The sequence below is a fragment of the Monodelphis domestica genome, chromosome 5, assembly GCF_027887165.1.
Source record: "Monodelphis domestica isolate mMonDom1 chromosome 5, mMonDom1.pri, whole genome shotgun sequence".
In the NCBI taxonomy this organism is placed as follows: domain Eukaryota; kingdom Metazoa; phylum Chordata; class Mammalia; order Didelphimorphia; family Didelphidae; genus Monodelphis; species Monodelphis domestica.
Window position 1 is genome coordinate 206,853,380 of NC_077231.1, and position 21,596 is coordinate 206,874,975.

The 21,596-nt window shown below is 39.5% G+C and overlaps 1 protein-coding gene across 1 annotated transcript in view; it reads left to right on the top strand.

Moving 5' to 3' along the window:
* The window catches only part of EXOC4 (exocyst complex component 4), a 940,142-nt gene that overhangs the window by 747,390 nt on the left and 171,156 nt on the right, over positions 1 to 21,596 (top strand). The window contains exon 12 of the mRNA XM_001367316.5: positions 7,296 to 7,432. Within this exon, the coding sequence (XP_001367353.2) occupies positions 7,296 to 7,432 (137 nt within the window). The remainder of the gene's footprint in view (positions 1 to 7,295; positions 7,433 to 21,596) is intronic.

A 21,596-nucleotide genomic window follows, 5' to 3' on the forward strand; every position in this document is an offset into this window, starting at 1 on the left:
AAGCTGCCTCGAGGTATGAAGGTCACTCGAGTAGTCTTCAAGCAGAGGCCAGACAAGCATTTAGTCGGGACCTTGTCATCAAATTAATCAGATATGGTGAGACATCAAACTCCGAGTTCCTGGGATTCTGGTCTTGTCAGCCACCTTCCTCTTACATCACAGACCCCCCCCCCGTTTCCCCCCAAATATGTGATATCTTAAACAACTCTGTGTCTACATGTAATATTGCTGAAGACACAAAGGCTAACCCGTTGCGTGGCCGAGCCCCACAATGACAAGTTGCTGTCAGTGGCCACGATATCAGCGTAGCCTGTATTCTGAGTCTGGGTGAGATTTTTAGATTCTTTTTAGCAGCTTGGGGACATGGAGCAGAGCAGAATCAATTTCTGTCACTCACAAGCAAATATAGAGGAACAGGATTATGGATCAGGGTGAAACTGCAGTACTTTAATCTTAAAATCAATATAGAAAAGGAAGTTGTACTTGTGAGGATACCATAGAGATAGTAATTTGGACTCCTATGAGGTTTTACCCTATAGAAGATAGATCTTCTCCCCTCACTCCTCTCATTTCTGATTAATATACCTCATATCACCTTCAGATTAATATACCAAAAAAAAGAGGCAATGAAAGAGAAATCTACAGAATTGAATAAGAATGCAGATGTAACTCATATAGCTACAGCTAATTCTCCATGGTCTTAGGAAAAGCTATGTGCATATGTATTTTATATCCTTACTTCCTTTTGTTCCCATTCTTTTTGATTTTCAAAAGAAATAACAAAATCCTATAGTTTACACTGATAATGTTTAAGAATCTATGGTTCCATTGTTTTAGGTACTCCCTCCATTAACTTAGATCATATCACCTCTATGCCTTCTTTCTTATCTTTTGCAATTCTTGCTACAGTTTTTCTCTGGATACTTTATAGAGGATTCACCTACTGTGCAGAGGTCTTTCCCTTGGTCCCTCATTGCGTTATTGCAAATATTCATTATTCAATCATTGGCCTCAGTTTGTTCTCATCTATTCTTTCTTATCCTCCCTAGCCAACTGGCTCCATCTCTTTTCCCAGTCATAAGTTGTACTCAGTGATATCTCATGGGTAAGTCACTGTTTGTAACATTCTAGTAGAGATCTTTACATTAAACATGCATCTTTCCACTGTCCTTTGAGTTACTCACCATTTTCCTTCTTCTGACACAGAAGAGTGTGGTGACTCACAGCTATATGATGTTATTGAAAGAATATTGATATTCAGACTATAGGCTTTGACAGCAGCAAGCTGTCTGGGATCCCGGAAGGCATGATGTAATTTCCCAAATATGCCTGGTTCCAGGTAGATGCATAATAAGTGCTTATTGAATTGAAAGGAAATGCAATTCAGCCTGATTTCCTCTTCTTATTTAATTCTGGGGCCCATTTGTGGTTTATCTGAAGCCCTCACCAATGTCTTTCTATGTGTGTAAACCTATATAGACAGAGAAATAGAGATATCAATATGCAATCACACGTTTGAATAGATATGATTACCTCAATTCCATTTTGTAGCTTTTTGTTACCTTCTTCCTTTTAGATGCTTACGCTTACCACCCCTCTGATTTCCCAAGCCAGAACCCCAGCTCCCTTACAGATAGATAGATAGATAGATATACACATTCTGTTCCCATTTTAAGATTATAAGTTTCTTGAAGGCAGCAACTGCCTTGCTTCTTTGTATTTGTATCCTCAGTGCTTAAAAATGCTTTTTCAAAGGTCTTTCCATACCTTTATCCACAAATACCCTTGAAGTGTAAATGAGCAAGATTTCATGGTGAACTGTCTACAGACTCATTTTCTCCTCAGTTTCTTTTTTTTTTTTTATAATTTTGTTAGTCATTACTGCTCACAGTCTTCTATAGTTCTCCGAAATATTTGGAAAATAAGCATATACTATCAACCTAGACTTCCATAGCTACAATGTCTCCCCACTTGGAAATGGAAGTTAAATGTTTGCTAACTAAAGTAGTTTCTGGGCTCATTCATCCTCTTCATCAAGGGTTTTTGCATTGTTTAAACTTCTTTAAAGAATAGTGATAGGTGAATGTTCTTGCTTTTTTTTCCAATTCCCACTTTTAAGAGTTAGTAACTTGTTTAAAAACAATATAGTCTACGAAAAAATTTTATATCAAATATCTTGAATAAAGGTCTCATTTATAAAATATATAGAGAGACATCTAAAATAAATATTTATGATTGTCATTTTCCAATTCAGTTGCCAAATTCCAATGTTCTACTTGTCAAGCAAATGAACAATTCTTTAAAAAAGAATTTATTGGAGGCAGCTAGGCGGCTCCGTGGATTGAGAGCCAGGTCTAGAGATGCAAGGTCCTGGGTTCATATGTGGCCTCAGACACTTCCCAGCTGTGTGACCCTGGGCAAGTCCTTTAACCCCCATTGCCTAGCCCTTACCACACTTCTGCCTTGAAACCAACACACTATATTAATTTCTTCTAAGATAGAAGGTAAGGGTTTTTTTAAAAAATAATTTATTATTAACAGACACATGAAAATGTTCCAAATCATTAATAATAAGAGAAATATAAGTCAGAACAAGAGAGGTTTGTCTGATGCCTGGCAAATTGACCAAGATTACAAATAGGAGTAGTTAGTGTTGAAAGGGTTGGAGTAATACAGGCATACTAATGCACTGTTGTAAAATGATCCAACAATTCTGGAAGGCAGTTTGGAATTATGTGAAAAAAAAATAACTCAAATGCTTATTATACCCATTGACCCAGAGATACTACCAACAGACATGTGCCCCAAGGGGTCCGTGACAAAAAGAAAGGTCCCATTCAAGACAGAATATTAATAGCGGCGATTTTTATAATGGTGATGAACTGGAAGCAAAGATACATACACATTAATAAGGAAATGACTAAACAAATTGAGTACATGAATCTAATGGAATATTACTGTGCTGTAAAACAACATTTAATGTGATGAATACAGGTAAATGTGGGAACACTTAGAGTGGAGTTAACAAAACCAGGAAAACAATATTTATCATGGCTACAGCAATGTACCAACATAATATTCATAACAGAATGCTCTTATAATGACCAAGCTTGGCCACCAAGCTTGTCTCCTCTGTTCTTGGCAAAGGTAGAGGATTGAGGGTTGGGAACTCTGCATATAATGTTAGATTTTTTTTTTCCTGTCTTAAAAAACCTTATTTTAAGGGATGGCTCTCTGAGAGGATGAGGGCAGGGCAGATGCTGGGAAATATAGGAGATGTTAAAAGAAAAGATAGTAAAAAATTTAAACACAATATAGATTAGAGCTTCTATTATCACCCACATGGTATTTAGTTAGTTTGACCTTTGTTCTAACCAATCATTTGACAGCATAAAAAGAACTGATTCCCAAATGACTGAAGAGTCTTTAACTAGGTCATTGGGGTGTGTGTGTGTGTGTGTGTGTGTGTGTGTGTGTGTGTGTGTGTGTGTGTGTGTTTCCTACCTGTTAAGATATAGTCAGTTTCTTTTTTTAAAAATGATGTCATTCAGGGCTGACCACATCCATTGCTTTCTAGCCCTTCTTAAAGAACTTTTTCATGATGTGCAGCCTAGGGCTTCTCAGTAGTCTACGAACCTTTGGCCTCTTTCATTTCTTAGTCTCAAAATATTTTTTTCCAACATAATGTTAAAATGGACATGCTACAGCAGACCCATCATATAGCCAATTATGTACTATCCTGAGATACAAATTCCTAAATTTGGTTCCCGCTGAGTCCAGTTGTATTGTTTGCTTCCATGCTGAACCTAGAGATCCCTGCCCTCTTTTTTGTTAGCCCAGAGCAGAAACCATTTATAGAAGCAGAGCAGACCCAGTTTTCCTCTAACTCCTAAAGTTGTGATGATACTCTGTCATTTCTTTACTTGACTAAGATCTTCCCTTCCATATTCCCCAAAACTTTCCCTGTGCTCTCAGAACAATACCCCTCCACCCAGCGCCCACATATTTTCTTTCCTAATAGCCAGGTATAGATGTTCTGCAGTCACCAAGCGACTACTTAAAATAAGTTCTCCCTCTCACTTCAAATACTGAGTGATCAGTAAAGTGAATTCTCTTCCCTCAATCTCACCTCTAACCTCATCATCCCATATCCAAATCACTCATTCTGCTGTTCATTTTTCTTTATTTAGTGAGGCAGTGTAACACATTCTACAGAGAGCCAGCCTAGAAACCAGGAAGGCATGGATTTAAATACTGCCATTGATATAAACTAGTTGTACAATCCTAGGCAAGTCACTTAATTTCTCAGTGTTCTAGGTAAATTCCTTAGGTGCCAGCTTGTATTCATAGAGGAAGCTTCTTCCTTTAGTTTCCTACTAATGAATTCAGAAGTTCAAGCCCTACTCCTATCATTAATATTCATGGGATCATGAATTTAGACTTGGAAGGGATCTTAGAGGCTATCTGGTCCAACACCCTCATTTCAGCACTGAAGAACCAAGGTGTAGAGAGAATTTAAGTGACTTGTCTTTCCATGGCCTCTTAGCTAATAAGTGTCTGAGGGAAGATTTGAATCTAGGTCTTCCTGATGCTGAATCCAGTACTCTGTCTAGGGCAACTTAAAGTATCTTATTAAATTTGGGGTTTAGTTAAAAGATCACTCTATAGCAAAAATGAATACTATAGAAATAGGTTTCAAGTGAGAACATTTGTACCACCCAGTAGAATTGCTTGTCGGCTCGGGGTGGGGGGTGGGGGACAAAAGAGGGAAGGGAAAGAAAATGAATCATGTAAATGTGTGAAAATAATTTAAAATTGTTTTTAATTTAAGTATCTTATTAAGTTCTTCATAGAATTTTTTTTTCTGCTTTGCCTTCTGCAATGCAGTTATCATCCTGTTAGTTCATTTCCTTATTCTTACCTGAAGTATTGGAAAGTAAAAAGGGACCAGTTAAACTAGAGAATGATATTTCTTGTTGCCTCTGGAAACTCCCTGACCTCAGCTCTTACAGCTCCTCTATTTACCAGGTTAAGTCAAACCCCAAGTCAGTCTTCCATATACTTGGGACTTCTATATATCCTTCCATTTCACTTATAGTTAGAATATCAATGGAAATGTGGTTCTGTTCCTTGAATAGTATTAAACAAGGACAGCATGTTGAATGGCAGGAATATTAATGTTTACAGATGTTCCAAGAACTACATGAATCATTAGCACCTCTTGTACCCTATTCTGTTACCCATCACTATTATTATAGCAACAGAAGGGCCACTTTTTGTTTTTACCATTTCGTGTACCATTTGTTCATCTTTCTGGTAGCCATCTTTCTCATGATGAGTTTTTCTGCACTTGGTTAGTTTGTCTTTGGACAACAGAACACATAGTCTTGCTCCATTCCATGTCCAAAGGCTTTCCAACTTGAAGAAGGTGCCTGAGCCTGTGTTCCACTGACCTGTTCTTTTTTACCTTGTTATCTATCACCATGAGCCCCTGGAACAGGACTTTTTATTTAAATTTCCCAACTGACTATAAACCATTTTTAGATAAATACAATCTAATTTTAATGTGAATTTGATCATTTCTTTTTTATTTTTTAAACCATTTCTTCAAATTACATTAAGTTATAAGTTCAAAGGCAGAAGAGTGATAAGAAAAGACTTGTCAACTGGAGTTAAGTAACTTGCCCAGAGTCACACACCTAGGAAGTGTCTGAGGCCAAATTTGAACCCAAGACCTCCTGTCTCCATACCTGGCTCTCTATCCACTAAGCCACCTAGCTGCCACATATTTAGCCATTTCTAGTGGTTGAACATTTCACATTGATCTATTTATTTTATTAAAAATTTCCTCCATGGGTCAGCTTCAAATTAGCACTTTAGAAATCATTTTATCTCTGTTATTGCCTCCATAGTTGTATCACATATATTTGTTCTACAACACATCTGTAGAAAGAAGGACTCCAGGCAATTGAGCTTGAGGCTCAATATGGCTTCACTATGGTGGAAGATTGACAGGAATCAGTTATATGAGTCTGAAGTATAAACCCTTTGGAAGGGAGTGAAAATGAGGGGCTTAACCAGTGCAGAATTGGGAATCTTCAAGTTTACATTCTGATGAATATTGCAGAAAGATGTCTTTTTTTCAGGTTTGATATTAAACTTGTTATGTAATGGATCCCTATTGGTGAAATATGAATAATATTATTTTCTCCTTTGGAGGTTTGTATCCTTCATTTTTAAAATGGACGAAATCCCCAAAAGAAATAATGTGGTCTAATGAAAAGGGCTTGCCCTGAACACAGGACACATTTCTGGTTTTAATATCTCCTAATAGATTAGAAGCTCCTTGAGCAGAGGAGTTGGGGGACGTGGAGGCTTTATATCCCTAGTGTCTAGGACAGTACCTTGCACATAAGAGGCAATTAATAAATGCTTATTGATTGATTAGTTTTGCTATTATGTGATAGACCACAGATAAATATGTGCCTTAAATTCTGTGCCTTATTTTCCTTATCCATAAAATGTAGATAAAGATACCTGTAACTATCTTCTTCATAGGTTTATTGTGAAGTGAACAGGTGTAAAAGCTTTGAAGAGTCCTCTCAAAACTCACCATTAATATAAAGTGATACTGTTACTACGTTTACTACAGTAATAAAACCTTGCATTGATTTAGTTCTTTTCTTCTTAGGAATTCAAAGCACTTCATATGTAGCATATTGTTTCAATATCCTTGGGAAATAAGGAATAGCCAGGAAATATTTTCCTCATTTTATATCTTTGAAATTTTACTATATAAACAATAAAGTGTTTCCCATAGTTCTTTGCGCAACCAGAGATTGATGCTTCTGAACATAAATCTACTTAGTCTGACTCCCAACAATTTATGTTTTTCTTAGATAAATGATTTTCTCTCTCCAAGGTTGCGGACTCCTTCTCCGTTGTCCTTTCTGTCCAGTCTTGGATCTCTGATCTTCAGTGCAGGGAGAGAGGTGATCTGGCTGATACAAATTGGACGTGTCCTCAGAATCCCCCAGACTTTTCTTACTGGAGCTGACCGGCACATTTTGAAACTTTAAGGATTAAACATGCAACATACAATTGTTCCAAAGTCCTTGCAAGCAGCCCTGTGTGAGATGTCACTGGTGTCTCTGTTAACCATTCTTCTTGGGTTACCTCTTCCACATAGGGTGATATCAGCATCCTAAAGTATTATGTTATTTCGGTTTCTCTGCGTCTCGTCCCCCGAGAAAAGATTTCACAACTTTCTGTTCTGTCTGCATTTCCTTTCCCAGAGCACAATAATTGTGGAGAAGACTGTGCAAGACCTCATGAACCTCATGCATGACCTGAGTGCATACTCTGATCAGTTCCTCAACATGGTGTGTGTGAAGCTCCAGGAGTACAAGGATACCTGCACAGTCGCCTACAGGTAGAAAATTACTTTCAGGAAAAGAGTACATTCCATTTCACTTTATTTGGGGTCTTCTTGGCAGAGATACTGATGTGGTTTGCCATTTTCTCCCCCAACTCATTTTACAGATGAGGAAACTGAGGCAAACAAGATAAAGTGACTTGCCCAGGGTCACACAGCTAGTAGCCAAGGCCAAATTTGAACTCAGAAAATGAATCTTCTTGACTCCAGGCCCAGCACTTTATCCAGTATACCACCCAGCTGCCCTTTCCTACTCAAAGCCAGCCCTCCAGTAAAATGTACAACTTCAGGTTTGTCAGAGATCTGAGGGCATGTGTGTATATTCACAGAACAGAGCCCCAGAAGCCTTAGTCCACTCACTAAAAAATGAAAAATATCAAGTATGACTGAAGTGTCTTATGAGTCCGGCTGAATGGCTTAGATGAGGCTTTTTATAGACCTCTTGATTTTCACACAGTTAGAGAATCTTCAGGCTAGGAGGATCTACAGTTTTTATATAATCTCTCATCTTCTGCCTCTTGTTTGTGTGGGGTTTTATGCCCTTACCTTACATCCTAGAATCAATAGTATATATTGGTTCCAAGTGAGAAGAGTGGTAAGGGCTAGGTAATGGGAGATGAGTGACTTGCCCAGGGTCACACAGCTACAAAGTGTCTGAGGCCAAATTTGAACCCAGGACCTCCCTCCCATCTCCCAGCCTGGCTCTCTTGTCTATTGAGCCACCCAGCTGCCCCTCCTTCTGCCTCCTGTTAATGAGCACCAGGGAAAGACGGTGAGTTCACAAATTCCCTTACTAACCTTCCTTTAGTTGTTAAATTCCTCTCTTCGGAAGTTTCTCCTCATCTCTATCTCTTGTGGCCCCTGAAGCTATATGTAAGCAGGTAGCTTTGGGTCCAAAACAAGGAAACACTTTTTAATGAGTAGAACTATTCCCAAGTGGAATGAGCCAGCTTTGTCAGGACAGGGACCTCTCATCACTGGAATACTTTCAGTAAAGGCTGGATGGCTCTTGCCAGGGTTCCTCTACATAGTGTCTGCTTGTGTCCGGGTTGGGCTACGCAGGGCTTGTTAACCTTTCTCTTCGATGCACGCCTTGGGCATTCTGGGGAAGCCTATGAACCCCATTTTAGAATTAAGTTTTTCAGTCTATAAAATAGAAAACACGGGATCATAAGGGAAAACAATTATATTGAAATCAAGTCATCAAGTTTTCTTTTTAAGTTCACCGACCCTATATTAAGAAGCTCTGGACTAAATGATTGCTAAAGACCCTCCCATTCTCATGGTCTGTGATTTTAAGTCCATTTCCCCTTGATGACACTTCATTGTATTTAGGAAACTTAGGAAGTCAATGTTTTTCAGCTTTCTTTTCTCTGAGATAGCTATATGTTGTAGGGGAGATCACCGTGCTTCTCCTGAAGAATCTATTAAAGGAACAAGTGAGAGAAAAGCCTTCCACCGTTCAGTTGTTTGAAGAGTTTCCAAGTTCCTCTATCACACAAACCACAGCAATGTCCTGAGACTCTGCTAACTTCCAGAAGGTAGTTTTGAGCTCCTGCCATGCCCACCATTGAGGCTCTATTCTACGGCTAGCCTTGTGGTAGGCATTTTTGGAAACAAAAAGAAAGTAGAGGGCAAGACATGGGCCCTGACTTAATAAAGAATAATACTTTAGACAGTCATGGGGGGGCAACTTGAGCAGTATAGCAAATTAGCAAAAAAGGAAGGAGCTTAGTGTTTGTTTCACTAATTAAGGAAAGCTATGAAGGATGGTAAGATAGAGGTAAGCAAAGAGAGGAGAGGAAAGCTTTAGGGAATTCCGAGGAATTGGAAGAATAAGAACAAGGAGCAAGTAAACATGAAGAATAGGAGAGACAATGAAGAAACCAACCTAACTGGAAAAGAGAGTTTATAGTTTGAGGTAGGAGCTGGATAGGTAAGGTGGAGTCAGACAAAGCCATGACAACCATGTGGTAGGTACTAGGGAACCCTGGAAGTTTGGAAGACAGAGAGGATTATAGTTAAAGAGGGGTGTAAAATGGATTAGAGAGAAATTGAGGGCAAAAGGTCACTTAGGAAGTGGTGGCCATAATCCAGGTAGTGAAATGATGAGACTAGAAAATAAAGGCTACTCTGACAAGTGTTATGAAAAATAGTATAGGCCCTTTCACAAAGATAATTGGATAGTTATCAAGCAATAATTAAGAGCAAAAGCAATGATTGAAAGTTTTCCATGTCCTCACCTACACTTCTTAAACTGAACTTCTGATATCCTACAGTCCATGAACAAATGATTTTTCTTCTTATAAGGTTATGATTGAGATCTGGATAGACTGTTGTTAAAGTGTAGGGCAGTGATGGTGAACCATTTAGAGACAGAGTGCTGTGCCTGCCCCACCCCATACCGCATGCCATGCCCCCCCAATGCTGGGTATGGGCTTCCCCTCTTACCCCACAGAGTGGAGGAGAAAGCACTCCCCTTGAACTGCTGGGCAGAGGGAAGAGTAAAATGAGGAATATCCTCAGGGATTATAGAGAGGGGGAGAGGAGCAGCCCAAGCACTCTGCTCCCCTCCAGCTCTGCCACCTGTGAGTTGCCCACTTTACCCCCTGTGCACTCCCATTGGGCAGCTGGGAAGAGGGCAGGTGATGTGACTGGAGGTGGGGAGGGGAGCAGCTCCATCCGAGTCCCTCTGCCTTTCAAGTAATGCACTCTGGGGGTAGTGGTGGGGAGTGTGCACCCACAAAGAGTTCTCTGCATGCTATCTTTGGCTCCCATACCATGCGTTTGCCATCTCTAGTCTAAGCGATTCCTTATGGAAAGAGAATCATCTACCAATAGCATGGCTTCTTTTATCAGAGAAGACCTATTATCAAGCTTTCATTGACACCAAGTCTCTCAGCCTCCTCTCTCCTCTAGTCAGAGAGATGGAGGGTACCAAACTATGCCCAACACCTTCCTTTATAAAGGGCAGAAACTGGACTCTCACCTCACTCCATTTTGTATCTTCTGCCCTACCTGGTTTCAGCTCCATGAAACAAGATACCCCTGTACCGGGTACCTCCTGGTGTCCCCCTTTCGCCTTCTTTCTCACCTCCTTTTAGATTATATGCCTCTTGAGGTCAGGGATTGTCTTCCATTTTATTAATAGTTGATTGGATTGGATTGGATTTTTTGTAGTACAGATGAATTTACAATGATTGACTTTACTGTCTTGACAACTCCCTCCTAGAATCTAGGGCACAAAAATGCCTATGCCCAGAGATATAATCTATAGATGTGAAATAGAATCAGAAAAAGAAATAGAAAGTCACTGGGCCTCAAAAATTAAGTTTGTAACCTTGGCCTCATTTACAGCAGTGCTCCAACCTATATCAGACATTCATTTGTCAACATTATTTAAGCTCAAAGAGAAAAAGAAAATGACTTGTTATTAGTCTTCACTGACAGGTCTTAGAAGAGAACCTCAAAAAAAAAATGGAAAAAGGACCATTTCCCTTATAAAGACCATTTTTAGAGAATCTATACTCTGTAATTAGGTTTTATCTTCTTAAATTCCTTCTATACCCTCAGTGCCTTAATTAAGACTACTATCAAACCTTTAACAGCTTCTTTTCCCCTCTCCCATCACCCACATAAACAAAAGATAACTTTTATTCTAAAGTTTTTTATCAGAGAAAGCAAAATGTATCATATGTTTCTAAGTTCTCTCTATTCATACAAGTACCAATCACCTTATTCTTCACCTCTTGAATGGAGGCTTGACCCGATTTCATAATTAGTCACCCTGCCTCTAATCTCTTCTCTCTCCCATGCATCCCACACACAGCTGCCAAAGAACTGTCCCTAAAGCCCAAGTCTGACCATGTCACTCCTCTGTTCAAGGAGCATGACTTGACCCCCTCTTACAGAATCTTGGAATTTGAGAGTTAGAAGACAACTCAGCAGCGATCTACCCCAGCCAACCCTCAAAGGAACCCCCCAGAATCATGCCCAACATGCCCCAAAATGCTTGTTCAGCCTCTTCTACATTTAAATCGCTCTGATTGTTAGAAAATCTTTCCTGACATCAAGTCTAAATTGGCTCCTTTGCAGTTTCCCCCTCCCCCACTTTGACGTTTCTCAGTGAGATCAAACAACAAATGTATTTCGTTCTTCACATGACAGGCCTTCAAGTACCTGAAGACAACTGTCATGAGCCCCCAGAGCCTTTCCTCCTTTGAGCTAAACATATCAAATTCCCTTAACTGATCCTCTCAAGATCATTCGACTTGCCATCCTGTGGACACTCTCCAGGTTATTAAAGCCCTTTTTAAACTGTGACATTCAGAACTTAATACCATATTCCAGAAGTCTGGTGAGAATAAAATGCAGTGTGACTGTCCCCTCCCTCTTCCTGCAAACTATGCCCCTCTTAAGGTGGCCCAGGATTGCAATAACTTTTTGGACTGCCACATCACACTGATAACTTTGAGCTTACACTCCACTAAAATCATTAGAGCTTTCTTAGAACTGCTTTCTGGGGAGCAGCTGGGTAGCTCAGTGGATTAAGAGCCAGGTCTAGAGACGGGAGGTCCTAGGTTCAAATCTGGCCTCAAACACTTCCTAGCTGTGTGACCCTAGGCAAGTCACTAGCCCTTACCACTCTTCTGCCTTGGAACCAATACACAGTATTGATTCCAAGACAGAAGGTGAGGGTATAAGAAAAAGAACTGCTATCTGTCCATTCCTCCCCCTATAGTATTCTCATGCAAGTAATTTCTTGTACCGAAAGACTGGACTTTACTTTTTCTTCCTAATTATTTTCACCTTATTGGATTCAACCCAGTATGAGAAGCTACTAAATGAAAAACAAGGATTCCACAGGGTTTGCAAGGAAGATAATTTGTTTGTCTCTAAGAAGTAAAGTGCAGATAAAGCTTAGATAGATGTAGGACTCTTGGCTCACTCAGAAGGCAGATGAAATTTTATGCTAGTAATAACAATCCAAAGCTTTTCAATGATGGCATGAAGGCTCTTTATGGTCCAGAAACCTATGGTTTATCTCACCCACTGAATGCTGATGGAGCCACACTGATCAGTGATAAGGACATGATCCTGGACAGATGGACTGAACACTTCCATCTTAAAAGACCATCATCAATCAATGCTGAAGTCACTGACCATTTGCCTCAGGTTAAAATCAATTCCTCTCTAGCTGAACTTCCAACTTAAGAAGAGGTTTTGAATGCCATTAGGCTCCTCTCCTTGTGCTCATTTTGGCCAAATTAACACCAAGAACTAGATTCTCCACCAATCAGCTCTGTACTCTCTAGATGTGGAACCACTGGTCATAGCAAATGGAAAAACTTTGAATACTGTGGACAAGTTCACTTAACTTGGCAGTATATTTCTAGGGATGTATACATAGATGATGGGGTGGATGGCAGCATTGCCAGAGCTAGCTCAGAGTCTAAGAAGCTCCTAAAGAAAATGTGTGTGTGTGTGGGGGGGGGATGTATGAGGTTGCCTACGAAGCTGAAGGTCTAAAGAGTTGTTGTACTGACCTCCTCGTTATGCCCCTGTGAAACCTGCACAGTCTACCAGCACTGTGCTGGGAAACTGAATACCTAAAGATTTTGAAGAACAATTTGCAAAATAAGGTACGAAACACTGAAGTCTTTTCTCAAGTTGAACTGTCAGGCATACAAACTCTATTGGAGAGACACAATGCTGGTGAACTGGCTATGTTGTTTGAATGCCAAAAGTATGCTATGGAGAACTTACACAAGGCAAGTGCTTACTTGCAGGTCAGAAGAAGTGATGCAAAGACACTCCAAAGGTCTCTCTCAAGAGCTTTAATATCAGCTATGAGTCATGGAAGATGCTGGCACAGGACCATGCAGCATGGCATGCTCACATCACAGAAGGCTCTGTACTCCAGGAGTAAAGTAGGATGACAGTAGCTCAAAAGAAATATGAAATGCACAAATTTAGAGACATATCCACCCCAGATATTCATACAGGCTGTTTGCACCTGACCTGTGGTAGAGCTTTCCAAGTTCCTGTTGGTCTGATCAGCTGCAGCACATTGACCCAGACCATAGGGATGTCGTTTTTGATCCTCTTTGAGTATGAAAACAATAATCCACCAATCAAAAACTTGTGTCAAGGATTTCAATAAGTATTGGGAATATAAATACCAACATAAAACAATCCATACTTTCAAGAAGTTTCTATCCTAACAGAATGGAGGAAGGTACATTTTGTTGCTTTTATGTTTTAAGAGCTTTGAAAATCAATGCTATACTTTTTCTACATTTGACTGAGTTGGTACCATGTAATGGGAATTTAATAAATTCTCTATAAGAGTAATAATAATGAATATTATGATAAAATAGTTAACATTATAGGTTTATGATTTTCTGAACATGGAGAACTTCTAGTGTGAGTCCCTACAGCAAAACATACTGAACATTGTCTATGATTTAGTTCCGTTTCCTGACACCAGTAGAAGTGAATTTCCAAAGGTCAGTTAGTCAAAACAGAACCAAAAAAAACATTTATTAAATGCCTACTGTGTGTCTGGTCCTGTGCTATGTTGATCACTGTAACAAGTATCAGAAGTAAATTGGAACCTAGGTCTTCCTTATTCTAGTCTATCCTCTAGGCTGTGTGACTATGGTTGATAATTCAATCAAGAAAAGACCAGTATCTAAACTCAATGTTGCTGCTTGTCTATGCTGTTCATATATCCTGTTTCAGCTTTGTCATAGCTCTCCTGTGTGCTCCCTTATCTCCTGATACTACCAACATCCTGGTGCAGGTCCTCATCACCTTGTGTTGGGACTATCACAATAGCCTACACAGGGGTCTGCCTGCCTCAGATCCCTCCCAACTCCAATCCATTCTCCATTTTGTGAATCTTAAAACTGCTCAGACTCTACCTTAGAACATTTGGTTAAGCTATTCCCCTATTGTAACAATATAGGAGAAACTGTGACCGCGAAAATGTGAGTTTAAGACTGTGAATTGCCAAACTGCAAAGATACTTTTAGTGTCTTAATTTTTATCAAAAATAAGTGGTTGCCATGGGAAAAATTCCCAAATATGAATCAAAAATAAACTTTGGGTGTGGTTGATTGAACTGAAGTTTGATTGAACATTTATTGTAAATGTATACTTTTATGCCAAAGGGACTGCCCCTAATTTGGCTTTCTGTCAATATGCCTAGCAAAACATTGGTTTTGCTTTCTTTCTTTCTATTCCTCCCTAACTACTCTAATTACCTCTTAGAAAATTGAATACTGTATACATCTGTAGTTAGAACTGTGTTTAGGACTACAAGATGATTCTGTTAAATGATCAATGGGGAGACTAGTCTCCCAATGATCATCAGGGGGGATTGTGAATCTTAAAACTGCTCAGACTCTGCCTTAGAACATTTGGTTAAGGCTATTCCCCATTTTAAACAATGGAGGTACTTCATCAGGAATATATTGGGAATTTTAACATTACTCCACCCATACTTAGGCATACTTTAGGGGAAGATAAAGTTGTAAACTCCTGATGAAACAATGAAAAAGTCCCTTACTCATACTTATAGTAAAGCTAGAACCTTAATCTAAGTCTATTTTTAGATTTAATACAAAAAGGTACTAAGTACCTATAAAGGTTAAATTAATCACTAAAAGGTCAAGCAACTTACAAAAGGCAAGCTTAACAAAAGAGGTGTGAAGTTTTAGTCTACCCAGAGAAGGTGAAAACAAAAGAAGATGTAAACTAAGAATGGTCAGTCCTGGGCAAAATGTCTACTGTGATTGGTAGATGTGAAAATTTAGGGGAGGTGACATAAGAGAAATTTCTCTTTAAAAGGAGCTGGCTCTCTGAACTTAGGGGAGAGTTCAGATTAGTTGGAGTTTTGGAGTTAGTGTGGAGGAGCTGGCTCCGAACTTAGCTGGAGTTTTGCTTGGGACAAATCTTGTGGTGAGTGGATAAAAGACTGACAAGTCTCTCTTAAAGCTCAGGCCTAGGCCATTTGGCCTAGGCCCTTTCCTACTATTTCCTCTTACTCTGTCTTCCTTCCCTTAATTCCTTCATTCATATTAATTAAAATCTCCATAAAACCCAGCTGACTTGCGTATTTCATATTTGGGAATTTTTCCCATGGTGACCACTTATTTTTGATAAAAATCAAGACACTAAAATTATCTTTACAGTTTGGCAATTCAGTCTTAAACTCACATTTTCGCGGTCACAATTCAGACACCGAAGTGATTTTCCCAAAGTATAGGGTTAACCATGTCATCTCCCCTACTCTACTCCAGGAGCAAATACAAAATTCTCTGTTTGGTATTCAAAGCCCTTCAGAGCCTACCCCTGCCACCTTTCCAGTCTTTCTGCACTATACCCCCTGCCATGTACTCTTCAGTTCAGTGACACTGGCCTAGAGGATACTCTATCATCTCCCAATTCTAGACTTTTACTCCGGATGTCCACCATATCTGCATTGCTGTCCTTCTCCACCTCCACCTCCTGGCTTCTCTGGCTTTCAAATCCCAACTAAATTTCCACCTTCTACAGAAAACCTTTCCCAACCCCTCTTTATTTTAGTGCTTCTTTCTTTTAATTATTTCTTATTTATCTTGTTTTTATCTTATTCATATATATTTCTGCGTGTTGCCTCCCTCCCCTTTTATTAAAATATATCAAGCTTTTTGAGAGCAGAAACTTATCTTTTTGCCTCTTTTTGTACCTCTAACATTTAGTATGGAGCCTGGCACATAGTAGGCACTTAATAAATGTTTTTGAATCATTGGTTCCTTGGGGATCCCCAAGAATTTCTCCCCAATAAAATGGCTATCTTTCCTGTTGTTATATCTAAATGCCTTTGGAATTGATAGCTCCTAGATGCCAATGGCCTATTTTATCCTTTCCCTTCAGTAAATGTGGTATTTCTTTACTCAACTTTTGTGCACTAAAGTCCAGTGTATGTATCTGTGTGTGTCTATATATGTCCATACAAATACATACATATATTCATATACTACTCTCTGTGTGTGTATATATGTAATATGTGCATATATGTGTAACATTATATATGCCCATACACAGAGACATCTTAGAAATGGGTGAAGTAACTCTTGAAAAGCCTTGGAGATAAATAAACAGAAAATCATTTTGTGATTGTTACACAACATACACATACCCTGTTGTGGATAGCTTGTTACCTAATCAGATCCCACCGGCAGGGGAGAAAGTGTTTTCCTTTTCTATGAGTATGAAAATGCCGAGTGTCCTTTCTCACTTCCTGTCTCCCTGTTTATTGCCCTCCCCAGGATTGGCACCTGCTGAGCAGTAATTAGGGCAGCCCTAATTTGGACAGCCAAATCCTGATTACAGTGAGAGGAAAAACAGGAAATGTTCTAGTTTTGCTGCCAGCAAATGACTGACTTAAATAGAAAGCCATATACAATTCAAATGATCCAAAAAGATATAACAGGATTGGGGGGTGGGAAGAGTGTGCCAACCTGATTCTTTTATCTGCTTCTCAGCAAATCTTCTACAGAAATTACCAACTCCATAAGCTCATGATGCCCTCTGGTGAAAGTTAATGTGTCTTCCAAGATTTCTGCCAGAGAATAGAGAGAGCTGTGAGGTCAAAAATTTCTTAGCTCCCTATGAGAACCCTGCCATTGTAGAAGAGAGATTATCGGATGTTTCATTTCATGTTGGGGACAAAAGGAGAAGGTTTCTCATAGAAGGCGTACTCAGCACTATCAGGTTAGATAATATCTTAATTTGGCCCAAAAGACGCTGTCAAAAAACTGTTAAAAATTCCATAAGGAAATACATTAGCAGCAACTAATGTGGTTTTCTATCTGGTTATTAATTGTACTATGAGTTCCTCTCTTTGTCTTTTTATCCTCAAAATACTGGCACTAAAAAGGCAGCTAATGGTTCCCAAATACACATTTTGTAAGTGCAAGTCCTTTTAAAAGCCTTTTAAGGGAATCTGACTACTGTCATCTAGCATAACAACAACAATGGCTAGCATTTAGATAGTGCTTTAAATTCTGCAAAGCACTTTATAAGTATTGTCTCACTTCATCCTCACAACAGCCCTGTGAGAGGCAGATGCTATTATTAACCCTACTTTACACTTTGAGAACCTGAACCAAATCGAGGTTAAGTGGTTTGACTTAGAATCACAAAATTACTGTCTGGTGCCAAAATTGAACTCAGGTCTTAATTCCTTTTCTGGGTCTCTACCAAGCATAATTCATCAATCAACAAATATTTATTATAGAGAGGCAGGCACCATGGTTTTGCGGAAATATCCTTGAACATGAGAGTCATAGGACCTGCATTCAAGTCCTGACTTTACTCGTTAGTGCCTTGGGCAAATCACTTCCCTGGGCTGGTGGTTTCCTCCTCTATAAAATTAGAGGATGAGATTAGGTCATCTCTGATGTACCTTTCAGCTCCGTGTCTGTTATCTTCTGTGTTCCACACTGGGGAATATGCAAAATGAAGTTCTAAAAAATAGCCTCCTTCCTAAAACAGTGTAACAGTGCATCTCCAATTCAGAAGTCAGCTGCTTCTGCCATTCACGTGTAATAATGGACCTGTTGCTGTAGTCTGTGGTTAATAGGAGTCACAAATTATATGTCCTTTACTTAAGAAAAACAGAATTTAAATGACTAATATGGAAAATGTTTTACACGGTTTCTCATGTCAAATCTAAGATTGTTGTTGTCTCAGGGATGGGGGAAGGGAGGAGGTGGGAGAAATTTTGAATTTCAAAGTTTTTTTAAAGAATGTTAAGAAAGATAGAATCTGTAACCAAAGTTTACTGTTTCTTATCCAGTCCTCTTTGTTGTTCTTCTTGGTATATTGGAAGGAGTGTGTTTGCTAAATTCATTAAAGGGAAAAAAGGGACCCAGCATTAGGCTCCACCTATGAGATTATGTCTAAGGTGACAGTTATAAGCACTGACATACTGATAGTCCTGAAAAGTGACACAGCTGGTGGGAGAGAAGAGAGAAACATGTCTGATAACTGTAAAATGATGATTTTTTAGATTATTTCCAAAGTTTCTTCCAACTCTTAAAAGCTTTAAATTTATGAGACTTAAATGATAGTTAAAAACATTCCATGTTCACAAATACACAATTGGGCGTGGTTTGTTTGTTTTTAATTCTTAAGCCCTTACTTCCTATCTTAGAATCAATTCTAAGTATCAGTTCCAAGACAGAAGAGCAGTAAAGGTGGAAGTTAAGGGATTTGCCCATGGTCATACATGTAAGAAGTGTCTGAGACTAGATTTGAACCCAGGTCCTCCCAGCTCCAGGCCTGGCTCTCTATCCTTTGTTCTACCTAGCTGTCCCTCAGCCCAGAAATCAGAAGATCTAGGTTTCAGCCCAGCTTCTAGACACTAATTAGCCACAAGACTTCAGTTTTCCCATCTCTAAAATGGGGATAGTAATACCTTCACTCCCTTATAAGGTTAGTTTAAGGAACGTATATTTAAAACTGCAAATGAATAGGAAAATGTGAATCATTATTGTAATAAATCTAAATATTGCAAGGAATTTTGCCCTACTACTGATCCATTCGTTCCACAGTTTCAATTAGATTGCATCTAATTTAGAAAGGCCTTGTCTGTCTGTCTCAGCTGTTAGATTTTGGAGCCGCTGACAGACTCAACCTGCATACTCTGTCACCAAACAGTTGAGTTCCATTAGGCCTACCTGCCCCTTAGTTGTTTACCTAATGGAAAGGCTCAGCACCCAGCTGTGTCCGGGGACCACGCTCTCCTGCATTCCTGGCTGTTCCCGAGAAGCAGCTCCCTTCAGAGCCAGTCAACAGCCCCAGCAGATGTTTCTGAACGGAATTCACCGCGCTGTGTCGAGGGGACGGACCCTCCTCAACGCACACCATCACCTGTTCCAAGAGTTACACCTATTTTCCTCTTCCTCTTGGGAGCGGGTACAAATAGTTACACAGATGGCTCTGCCCGTGGCCCGTTGAGCTGTGAATTAATTAGTAGATTATGGCTCTGGTAGTGACAATTAACCCCACTCCTCTTGTGGAATAATTGCTTGGGTCTTCTTCCGCTTTGTGTGTATCCATAGGACTGTTTGGCTATGTTCTGGACGGAGGTAATGCAGATGATATGGGCTATCACAGACTCCTGCGCCAATAAACGGAACTGCTCAGGGGCAGCAACCCTGCCACCTACGTGGAAAGGGATCCTTGCGATGATTTTATGTCGCCAACAAATGCTGCCGTCTTCCATATTCAGAGCTGCTGTTAAGATTGCTGTTAGCTCTATTCTAAATTTGTTGTTGAGTGCTGGAGCATTCGATATGTTTTACTAGTGTGATCAGTGAAGTAAGATTAAATTCGTCCAGGGTAAATGGGCAAGTATCTGCGACTCATCTGTCCTATTGAGCAACGGAATGAAAAGCATTGGTCAGGAAACGACATATTCCAGCCCATATCCCTGGAACCCAATTGAGTTCCCAAACCATCTAGGACACATTAACCCAGTGATGTGGAGAATAAAAACTGGGTAAGGTTTACATTTCCTACTACCTTGCCCACCAGATTTAATTTCTAATGTCAGGCTAAAAAAGATTAGAGGCTTGAATTCCCAAAGCAGGGGTCTTCCCAGGAAGGATTCCTGGGACAACTCCCAGACCAGAAAAGGCTCCCTGGACATTAACCTCAGGACACCTTTCAAGAAACCGATAAAGGAAAGAGCATTAATTTAGGAGTCATGAGATTGGGTTCTGAGTCTAGATCTACCAGCCTAACTCACTTTACCCTCATTGATTGATTCATTGTTTAGATTAACAATCTCTGTCTCTCTGTCTCTCTCTTCCCTTCCCCTCCCACTTTCCCTTCTTTTTCCCCCCAAAACCCTCAACAAGCATTTATTGAAATACCCTTCTCGGCAACAAAGAACAAAAGTACCACATCAAAGCAAGGTGGTGTCTTATTTTAACAGTGTACCTCACTTTGCATAGATTTGTTCTACTCTGGAATCTGCTACCTGGTCAGACGGTTTCTGGACTGTTATGTTGAGTTCCAAGGGCCATATTTTAAAGACATTAATGAATTAGTGCCCAGAGAAGGGTAATTAGGATGGTAAATTACCTTGAGCTCATGTCATATGAACATTGGCAATGTATTGGTAATGTTTAACTGTCAGAAAAGAAAACTCAGAAATATATGGTAGCTGCATTCCAGTATTTGGAAGGTTGCGGTATAAAAAAGGGATTTGGCTTACTTTGCAAGGCCCCACAGGACAGAACTTCCTTGTATTTAGCTATTTGTCTTTCCAAAAATATGAAACTCAGGATGGAACACATACTCTAATACTCAGAAGGAAAGGAGACAATAGAGCAATAGCTTCATTCATTCTTCACCACATGCTTGCCCCAAGGCAGCATAAATTCATAGTAGCTTTTTAAGTTGCCGTGTCACTTTGCTGAATCGTATCAAACTGGCATTCACCCCCTCAATTTCTTTATTTTGTACATTAGGATTTCTTATGTTGGATTGCTTTAAAGCAGGGCACACCTGTGTCCATTCAGTCACTCCTGGGAGAATATGTCTAGACTGCCATATGCATTCCCCAAAGAATATTCTGATTTGTAGCTGTTAAGCTACTTCTCACTATTGAAAAGAACCTCACAGTGAATCCTCACATAAAGCAGAAGTGATTTGCCTAAGTGCCAAATTACTTGATCACTTGACTAAGTCCTTTAATGAAGAGATTTTGAATGTGTATAAACACCCAGGAGGGAAAGGAATTATATAAGGTGATGACTGTAGGTTACAGACACGCCCCAAACTGAAAGTTATCACTCCATCCAATCAAATTTGTGTCTATCTTATTCTTAAGACCTCTAGCCAAATAATTTGATGATCCCTGGTAGTGACTATTTCTAGTCTCTGACTTTTTTTCTCTTAAGCAGTTTTTTTCATGACATCTAATCTAGGGAGATAATAGCAAACAAAGATAACTATAATTATATTTTTTAAATGTTCTTTAGCAATCCAGTAATACAGTATTCTCTTCAAGGACTTGCCTTGTATTTCCTAGAATGGTAGCTATGGGGAACTTCAAAGTTGTAGCTTACCCAGATTTTAGCAAAGCTTATATATCTCA